Source organism: Halichoeres trimaculatus, unplaced genomic scaffold, assembly GCF_033239565.1.
Source record: "Halichoeres trimaculatus isolate MK-OKI-2021-1 unplaced genomic scaffold, fHalTri1.1 fHalTri1_scaffold_15, whole genome shotgun sequence".
Classification (NCBI taxonomy): Eukaryota; Metazoa; Chordata; class Actinopteri; order Labriformes; family Labridae; genus Halichoeres; species Halichoeres trimaculatus.
In genome coordinates this window covers 9,157,599-9,168,314 of record NW_027437193.1, presented here as the reverse complement: position 1 = coordinate 9,168,314, position 10,716 = coordinate 9,157,599, and the positions used below count along the sequence as shown (strand labels likewise).

General features: G+C 40.7%; 1 protein-coding gene across 1 annotated transcript in view; it reads left to right on the top strand.

Annotated features, from left to right (window-relative positions):
* The first annotated feature begins 9,997 nt into the window (after positions 1-9,997).
* Positions 9,998-10,716, top strand: part of LOC141804236 (supervillin-like) — a 49,818-nt gene continuing 49,099 nt past the window's right edge. The window contains 1 exon segment of the mRNA XM_074688570.1: positions 9,998-10,058. Within this exon segment, the coding sequence (XP_074544671.1) occupies positions 9,998-10,058 (61 nt within the window).

The window sequence follows — 10,716 nt, the reverse complement described above, 5'->3', positions numbered from 1 at the left end:
ACTTTTCACACCACTAGCACAGAAAGAGACACCAGGGACTGTGTACACTGTTGTGTATTTTTTATGTCCACAAGATGGCGCCATGCTATAATAATGCAAAACCAGGAGCGACAGAACCCTGCTGTTTACCCTGCTACACTTCAGGTAAGGCATAAGGGTGTATACGTCTGTAACATTACATTTAAGTCCTTTTTAAGTTTTCTTTAGATTGTTTTTTTTTTTAATGGTCTTTATTAATATATTGTTTAATGGAAGAATGATTTGCGGTATTATTTCGAAAACTGTTGACTTGATCTGCCTCCTATCTCCATTTTTAGAGCTGATCAGAGGTGCACAACTTCTCACAAATGTTGTGGTGCACGTGTGCTTGTGTTGTTTAGTAACACAACTTTATCAGGAAAAAGATACTGTTTACCACTGCTGCCCTGTTTTATGCACTTTTGCAAAAGTAATGATAGTAAAGCAAAGTAACAACAGATTGCAAATAAATGATTGAACTATTTTCCTTTAATATGAATAAAACCCATCTTAGTTAAGGAATGCCAAATCCTGCATAATAGACATTCTTCTGCTGAGCTAGATGTTGAGATTTAGAAGAAAAACAAAAACATGCAATGCTCAAGGCAAAAGAAGGAAGACTCTGCAGAGCCTGATCAGACTGCACTGCTGGATTGTAGTTAAACAGCTGATTCGATCCCCTTGTGCTGTTAGCCCGATGCTTCTTGGCTATTTATGGCAGATGCCCCTACAACGAGGCCACTCTCTTCAGCCCATACATGGTTGCTGTGGGATGAGGTTACAACGCCGGTTTTGGCCCGCACTCCTCAAACCCATTCGAAGCAGTGTTGTGTTGACTTTCACTGTCAGTCTATACTATTGGACCAGTGTCCCTAAACAAGGCCTACAGGAATGGACATTTAAAGAACTAAATTTCTCAATTTTGGATGAGTTTGAGGAAACCTTACTCTAGGAGTATCAGCCTGTTTGACGCCCCTTTGGTGCATTTTTCATCAACTCCATCCTTCATCTCGATCCAGAATACCCCACTCTTGATCCCTCGCTCCCTCTCCCCTCTTCTCTTTCTTCTTAACTCTCCTGTTCCTGGACTGATTTATTTGTCCCCGTGCAGCAGAGCTGGTGGGAAAGCACCCGGCTATATTTGTCGGCAGCTGAGGTTGGACCTGCTTCATGGTGGATGACTCGGGATCTGCTGTTGGGGTTTACCTGCACACACCTGCGCCTCCTGCTTCCTCAGCATCTGTGTTGAATTGAAAAAGGAGCTATTCAGACCTGATAGTAGTACTATTACACTACTTTCAGGGTAGATGGACTTCACCTGTGACAGTCAAGGCACCGTAAGTGTTATTATTATTCCTATTTATAATTGTCATATGCATACCAGTATGGGAACGAAGAACCAAGATAGTTCTTGTAATACAAATCTGACAACAATTCCTCATTTAGCAAAGTGTTGCTTTGAAGATATGAAGATTTTAATATGCATGTTATGAAAAATAAGGGTATTTTTCCGTTGCACTATCTGTCTGTGTCTTCATATATTTGTATCCCTATTATCAGGCCTTTTTAAAGCATAATTGCCTAAATGGTAAAAATTTAAATGAAAACCCCCTGAACCAGCAGATTAAAAGAATAAGGCAGATTGATTTGCTTGGTCATTATAAATAGATACATGATGTATTGAAAAGTTCTGGATTTATTTATTTAAATTGGGACACATTAAGGAAATTTTCAGACTAACAGTCTTGTGTAAACCAAATGAAATGCATATCTAAAAAGTTCATGATGCTGAAGAGATTCATGCTAGTGTAGGCTCCTGGAAAAGTAATCAGTGCAAAATGACAGGAAGTGTGAACACCTTTCTATATCTGTGAAAGTTCTGAGTGGAGTTCAATATTTACACCAAAGAGTAACTATTAGGGAAGGCAGCTCTCCTTTTTACGATGGTGACAGTTTGACCATGTAGAAGTGAATACAATGTCCCAACCAAACCTCCTTCTTGTTTCTTCGTTGCGTCTCAAGTAACCACATGCGTATTAGCATTCCAGCTTCCAGATTATAGCGGTATAGCGGTATGTGTGTGCAGCTGACCGATCGGCTGCGTGTTGGGCTGGCGTGTGTTGTTCCAACTCTGTTCAGGCGTCACTTCTGTACAGTTTTGTTTTTATAGCATGTGTGTGAGTGCGTGTGACTTGGACAGCAGTTGTTAGTGCTCTGCACCTGCTGCACTCATCAAAATGAATAGGCAGGTTTACTGGCCAGCCTCATGCCTCTGAGATCCATCTGCATATTAGAAAACAGACTTGCACACAGACACTGAAGTGCTGACTTATAATTCTTGATGAGTCATTTCTCTTCATCGAATAGTTTAAACTAATTCAGGAAATTTGATTCACAGTAAGCTGCATTGTTTTGTTTCACCACTAAGCTAAAACTGGTCTGTTAGCTCTTTTTTAAAAGTGTTACTTCGATTCTTGCACTTTCCCTTTTTAGAAAAAGGTGAAACAAACCTTCTACTTTGAGATGCTGGTGTTTTGCTGCAGATGGCAACGTTTTTGTCTAAAAAATTTCAAAGTTTCTAGAAATTAGCATCATTCCTCTTCTTTTTTGGAAAAAAATTCTCCTGCTTCAGACCAAACCAGCTTACAAACTTTCCTTTGAATTTGAATCCAACAGGTGTGTTGCTTCTTGAATATGGCCCCTATGCAGTAGTTAGCTCATAGTTTGTACTCTACATCATCTCTGATTGTCCCTGCTGTCTGCGATCACTGTCAGCACTCAGTATGTGAGAGCAGAGAGCTGTCCACAGACTCTTGTCAGCCTGTTGAGCTCTTCAAGAATGTATGACTGCTGTTTGGGTTTCACTTGACTTGAATCGGGGATGATGACCCTTCGATTTTTACCTCTAAATACAGTTAGATTGCCTGTTTTACAGTAAAATAAAAATAATATGTTTCTTATTTGCTTTAAATGATATCAAATGCACTCTCAACTAAGTTTCTTGGAAGCTGTTTTTGCTGCAAGATTTAGCAGAGAAAAGATAAATATAAAGCACTAAGTTGTCTCTTCTGGTGGTGCAGGAACAAACCTTACCGAGACCGTGCTTACAGTTTTTTAGGTTGAAGGGTCAGCAAAAGTTCCCCATTGCAGATTATGCTGCACATCATTTTACACCCGTCATGTCAGGTATTTCTGCCTTCAGAAAACTGTGGAAACAATCTTGAGACATAGAATACCAAATGACTGCTTTCGTACTCTAAGGAGCTGAATACATTAATCAGTGTGTCTCTTTGTCGTTACCTCATCATATTACATAATGAGAGAGTGAAGAGACTGAAGATGTCCCTGGATGATGTAACTTGAAGAGAAGACAGCTAAAGCCTTTAACACCATTTCTAGCATGAAGTCCTTTCCTTCCTTCACTCACACTCACTTTCTCTCTTCGTCTCCTTCTCCCTCCTACTTTGTTTAAAAGTTTCAGAACTTCTCTAGTGTCTCTCCTCCTTAGCACCGAGCCCTGAACTCATTGATATCCATATAAGAGCAGAGCAGGCAGATTTCTGCACCCAGTGTCAGGCAGAACTGATGCAACACAGCAGAGAGGAATGCAGATCTGCATCTTAAGAATGAAGTGCCAGAGTAAATGTTTAAGAAAGGGGGAAGGTTCGAGATCTGGAGGAAGCTCAGGCTCAACCTTGACCCAATGTGTTTGTGTGTGTGTGTGTGTGTGTGTGTGTGTGTGTGTGTGTGTGTGTGTGTGTGTGTGTGTGTGTGTGTGCGCGTGTGCGTATGTGCGTGCACATGCATGTATACATAAGTTTGAGGGTTGCATTATAAATGCTTACAGTGCAGAGCTGGACTCTCTGAAAAATAAACTATACCATACTACTTTACTATACTATACTATACTTTACTATACTATAATATACTATACTATACTATACTATACTATGCTGTGCTATGCTGTGGTGTAGTATGCTGTGCTGTACTATGCTGTATGATACTATACTATACTATACCATACTACGCTGAACTACACTGAACTACAATGAACTATACTGAAGTGTACTGCACTGTAATGTACCATACAGTACTGTATGGTACCATACCATACCATACCATACCATACCATACCATACCATACCATACCATACCATACCATACCATACCATACCATACAGTACTGTATGGTACCATACCATACCATACCATACCATACCATACCATACCATACCATACCATACCATACCATACCATACCATACCATACCATACCATACCATACCTTACCATACAGTACTGTATGGTACCATACCATACCATACCATACCATACCATACCATACCATACCATACCATACCATACCATACCATACCATACCATACCATACTATACCATGATACTATACTATACTGCACTGTACTATACTGCACTGTACTACACTGTACTGTGCTGCATGATACAATACTAAACTATACTATACTATACTACACTGAACTACACTGAACTACACTGAACTACACTGAACTGTACTGCACTGTAATGTTCCGTACTGTAATGTTCCGTACTGTAATGTACCGTACTGTACCGTACTGTACCATACCATACCATACCATACCATACCATACCATACCATACCATGATACTATTCTATACTGCACTGTACTATACTGCACTGTACTACACTGTACTATGCTGTATGATACAATACTAAACTATACTATACTATACTACACTGAACTACACTGAACTACACTGAACTGTACTGCACTGTACTGAACTGTACTGCACTGTAATGTTCCATACTGTAATGTACCGTACTGTACCATACTGTACCATACCATACCATACCATACCATACCATACCATACCATACCATACCATACCATACCATACCATATCTGGTATTGGATCTGAATTAATTCTTTGTTGAGTGCATTGGGCAAGCTGGTTGTGCTATGGAATACTACAGGATACAACAGGATACGGCACGATATGCTACTATTCAATACTTATTATAATGGTACAATAATATTTGATACCATGGTATTCTGTACTACAATACACTATATTTTAAAATTTGATCTGATATCGTACTTTGCTATACTACACTATGTTATATAGGTGATCAGAGGGAACAAACAGAATGGTATAGAAAATACTTTATTTATCCATGAGGGGAAATTCAGGAATGTCACCTCTTATAGGGCATGGTATCGTCGGAAACGTTTGATTTTGATTCTTTGGGTCGTGATTTGAAACGTGGAAGGCAGCAAGTGTCCTTGAAGTCAGTGTGTTGAAGGCAGGAAAAATGTGCCAGTGCAGGGATGTGAGTGTCTTTATCCAAATGGCAAGATGATGGCTAGAAGCACCTCACAAAAGTGGAACAAGGAAGGGAAACATTAGAATTACTGACAGGTCACATGTGACCAAGGCTTACTGATGTGCATGGAGAATGAATGCATGCAGAGCTGTGTAGCCACACACCCTCACAAAAATATGCAATCAGCTTGTAATTTACGTCTTATTGGTGAATGTTTTATTTTTCTTTGTCACAAAAACATGCTGTTTTTTGAAAAATCTTGCTTTTTAAATCTGTAATGATAATTTTATGTGTTTCTAGTCTTTTAAAGCTTCATTTGTTTAGAATAGGACAATGGATAGAGCAGGAAACCGGCAGAGAGAACGGGGGAATGACATGTGGAACATTGGCCTCAGCTGGAAGTGAACTAGGGCTGCCCTCTGTATGGGTGTGGGGTTTAACTCGAGGCCAGACCCGCACCCAAGAATATGGTTTTAGTGGAATTAAAGTTAATGAGTCATGGGACATGCAGGTTTGATTTCTGACACGCAGATTTCACAAAAACTGTTGCCAATGTTGACATAATCTCTGAGAATTGTGCATTTAATAAGCTGTACTCACCCAACTCTATCAAAATCAATGTCTTGTCATCGATATGACCAGTTTTACGCCACCTTATCGTGATTAGTATTCCATAATCAGGTTTATTTGACAAAAGCTTGGGTAGAAAACTCTTAATTTGAACCAGCAGCAGATCTCAAACCAGTGTGTTGATAGTTTCAGTTTGGCATGTTAAAAGGAAGCGTGTGCTCAACTGGAGTGAGCTGTAATGTGCATCACATAAAGTCTTAATCTCAGTAAAGCTGCGGCTGTATATATACATACTGAAACAAAGCATCACGTGGTGCAGCTTTCCACAGGGAAAAGTTCATCCTTAGTTGAAACCGCTGTATGACCGGTACGCTGCTAAGCTTCACGGCTTAAACTTTGATTAGCAAAGAGATGCTTTGATGTTGAGTCACTCTGGGATTTGTTAAGGCACTGCCTCGTGCTGTTTATGTGATGTCATAGGTGTAAGACATCCTGTGTTGCAAGATGAAATTGTTGAGCTCAGTTTCAAACTATAATTGGGTCTTTGACCCAAGGGACGATTAGAGTCAGAGCAAATCCAGCCGAGTGGTCTCATCGCCCGAGGGTGTCTTAGTTGTTCTGGCTGGTGACGTGTGATCTGAAGACAATTCCTTATTTCAGGGAGAGAAATAGACCAGAATACTGAGAGGGTGAGTGACTATGAGAAGAGTGAGTATATATACTATTCATGTGCAGGAATAAAAAGCCAAATGTTTGATAGTATTTCTAGATGTATCAAGTAACTGTGTGTTTAAGTCAAATGATAATCAAACTTTGTTTAGGTGGTTCATTTCTCCCTTTTACATGACAGTTAAATGCTATAAAAGCTAACTTGTTTAGAACGAAAGTGAAAAATCACAAAATATTAAGTAAACCTGGAGATTATACAAGTTACTATTACATGTGACTTGATCGGCCTCTGAAGCAGGATCCTCCCTGAAATTAAAGAACCATTTTTTTTCTCAGATAAATACTGAAGAAGGTCTGATATTTAGATTCTAAAACATGTATGCTTGACACTGTGAGTCACAAAAGTCCCCATGCTGTCATTAACTTCCCTCCCATCATCACTTCTAGAGTTGCATCAGATTGTTTGCTTGAAGTGCTCTGTATTATGTGAGCGTGGTTTGCTTCTAAGAAAAGTTTTATGGAGTCTATGCCAGCCAGATGAAATTAGCTTTATAAATAAACTGGATTTGGCTTGACTTATGGATGTGTGTGTGACTTGTTTTGATATTGTAAAATGCGTGCACCCTGTGAGACAGAGAGGGAGCGGCAGGATGTATCATGTTTGTTTCTGCAGGAACATAAACAGAGGCATAAAAAGTGAAAGGTGAGAGGGATAAAAGAGTGTTTTCAGGGAAAATAATTCAAAGAATGCAAGAGAGTGAGGAGGCTTTAGGAGTGAAAAGGAGATGGAGTAAGAGTGGTTAGAGTAGCCAGAGAGATGGATGGTAGGGATGACAAATCTGCAAAAATGAAGATGAGAAGGAGGGAGAAAGAAAACAAGAGCAATGAGCAGGCGTGGAGTTGGTTTCCCCGGTAAACACGGACGGCTGGCTGACAGGGTGACCTCTCCTCGCAGCAGCCACTCACAACACATGTTGCCTTATTAGGGGCGTCTACAGGGAGTGGAGGCAGGCTGGGGTAGGTGGGGGGAGTTTATGTGTGAAAGGGTGAGAAAAGCATCAGACAGATGAGGAGGGGTGAGACTGCAAGTGAGCAAGACTGAGACAGTTTAGGAGTGTGGGTTCAGGTTGTATCAGATTGAGTTCAGGTTCCTTAAACCAGAGAGTCGTCTATATGTAGTGACATACTACAGGTGATTTACTTTAATACACGTCATTTTATCAAGTAACTAAGGGAAATTTTAAAGGAAAGGGTTTTTGTTTTTTTTTAAACTTTGTACTTATAGACACCTGTTGAGCAGACCAGCACAAGTTTATGACTTGAGATTGCTGTGCTGCTGTCTGCTGCTAGCTGCTGGGGCAAACTTTTAGATTGAGTCACTTGTTGCACCACATATCGACAAAACAAAATGTGTCATCTCTTTGCATGCATAAGAAGTATTTCTGCCCCTATGTGATCTTGTCCACCACTGAAAGGCTTTACTATCAGGGTGCTGCAGTTTCAACCATTAAAAATCACATTACAGGAATAGACGTTCTCCTCATTGATGATCCTGATTTCTTTGTCAAAATTAACATCACTTCCAGTCTCTTTCTTTGTCAGGCATTAACATCAGATTCAGACTGTTTCTAACCAGCAAAGAAGTTCCTCAAAAAACAAATAAATTTCAAAAATACATAAATTAAAAAAAAAACGCAGCAAAACAGAAATCCAGGAATCAACTCAGAGCTAAGGATGGGTACCTTTCACATTTCAAACAATACTGTACCAATGCCTGGTACCTGGTAATTGGTATCAGTACTCAACGGTACCAACTTTTGGTACTTTTTTGTGTTAATGTAGTAAGAATGATCAATTCAAAATATTAATTTGTTTAATAATATAGTACTTTTTTTTTTCAATGTAACATATTTATTCTTCAAGATGTAACCTTGCAATGCTGTGTTCATGTCCAGCATGGAAAATAACCTACTCTTCCACTCCCTCATAGTCACAAGGATGCATTTAGGTACCTAAACATGGTACCTTTTGATTTTAAGTGAATCGATACCCTGTACTTTTGACCAAATTCGGTCGGTACCTGAAAAAGTACCTAATTTGGTACCCATCCTTACGCAGAGCAAAAATTATGAGTGCAGTGTTGAATGTTAAGTTGCTCTCTTATTTTTCTTTTGATTCTACAAGGATGATGTGCCTGTGGATCAGTGGTGGAGTGGGCGATCTCTCTGTTGAGAGGTTGATGGTTTGATCCCAGCTCTCATAGTCAGATACAAAAGTGTCAAAGTGCACAAGATGCTGAACTCAAAATTACACCTGGTGACATAGTAAACTTAGAGTGTGTACAATTACCGATGGCTCCTTGCTTTAGTATTCTCTGCAGGTATCAGTGTATGTATGTGTTGAATGTGACGCGTGGTGCAGAAGCACTTTGAGTGTTTTTGTTTATCTCAGTACAAGGATCAAAGTGATGTAATGATTAACCACATGACTGTTTGGACTCTTTAACCTGCTCTGCCTCCTCCTCTGACTCTAATAAAACACACTCTACCTCTTGTGATGACTGAGACAAGGAGGATTTAGCTTCTGTTGGGTAACGCTGGGTTTTGGCCAACCTGTCACAGAGTATTATGGGCACTGGTCATTTTTACAGTTTGGTGTCAAACATTTCACAACATTCTTCCAAAAAAAGATTTCCATATCTTTTCTGTAGCACTGTATTTTGCAGCTTAATAAAAACTTTCTTACAGGCTGAACTGGCATTAAGAAAAATCAGTCAAAACCCCAAAACTATATAAATAATTTACGGAGAGTTATCTAGAGTTTTCTGATGTGGTGGACTCCAGCTGTGACTGAAAAACGAATAAAGAAAAAGATTTCACAGCAACATGCTAATGGTTTTGATTAGCATCTAATCTGCGGCATTAGTTTTGGGAAGTGTGATTGGCTCCTGATGTGTGTGTTTTCAGAAAAACCATCTGACTTCCAGAAGCCCTGGTCTGGACCCTATACCACCCCCTGCAGCCCTGCTGGCACCTTCCTCCAATCCTGTCCCAGTGTTTTTATCATCAAGGCTAATTTCTGCCTGTAATCTGATTAGGGCTCTGAGCTGCTTTAGCACCCTGCTGTGCTGTCTCTCCCTCAGCTTTCTTTGCGTGCACACACACACATACACACATGGACGTACTGAATGACAGGCAGGAGTTCGCTGCGTAGCCGAGGCGGTCATTCTGCTGTGCTTGTCCGTGTGTGTGTGCACGGGGTCGTGTCACCTCCATCCTTCCATCCCTTCCTGTCTGCTGTTAGCTGGGAGCAGCCCTCGCCTCCACCGCTGCCGCTTCTGTCGCCCTCAACAATCAACCACCGCTGTGACCGGAGGAGAGTCTAGCAGCGGGGCTTCCTTCTGTTCTTCTCCCCAAACATGTTTCGAAACCCATGGATCTCTAGTTACCATGTGAACCATGTGCAGCCCTGTGGCCAAGGTAAGGCCTGTAAAGGAAGAAGAAGGTTTTGTCTGGCTAAAGGATGACAGTGGAGTACCTTTTACCCTGCATGAGAGACTTGGCTCATGCAGTTTAGCTCTTCACTAAGAGTTTTGTGTCTGTTGGTGATGCAGTGGTCAGGGGGATTCAGCTTTGCAGGGACTTGAAGTTACCTGGTCGACTGTTTATTTTGCTCTTGTTTGCTCTGCTGGATTGCGTAAAGCGAGGATTCATGACGTAACATTGGAAGAGTCACTCATCCCCATTGGAAGTCTTCAAGGCTTTGGAGATAACTCAAAGAGATTCACCAGATTTTAACACTTTGACTCTGGGCAGGAGTGTTGGATGATGAATGAGCTTGAGGAGCAAAAGATCATTCATCAAATACTTCCCATCCAACGCTGCATAATCAACAGGTGTGTTCTGTAATGCATTTTCCTCTTTCCTGCTCTCTGATGAAATACCTTTATCATCTCCTGTGCAGATGAAAAGTGATGGCTTCGAACAGATTGTGTGCAAGCAAAGGCTAGAGAGTCTATTTGCACCTCTGAATATTTATAGAAAATCCCTCTCCTCACCACGCTCACTTTGGGACCGTCAGCAGCCTAAGCTGCTCTCTGGCACTGCCAGCCATCAGCCTTGAACGCTGCTTGTTGTG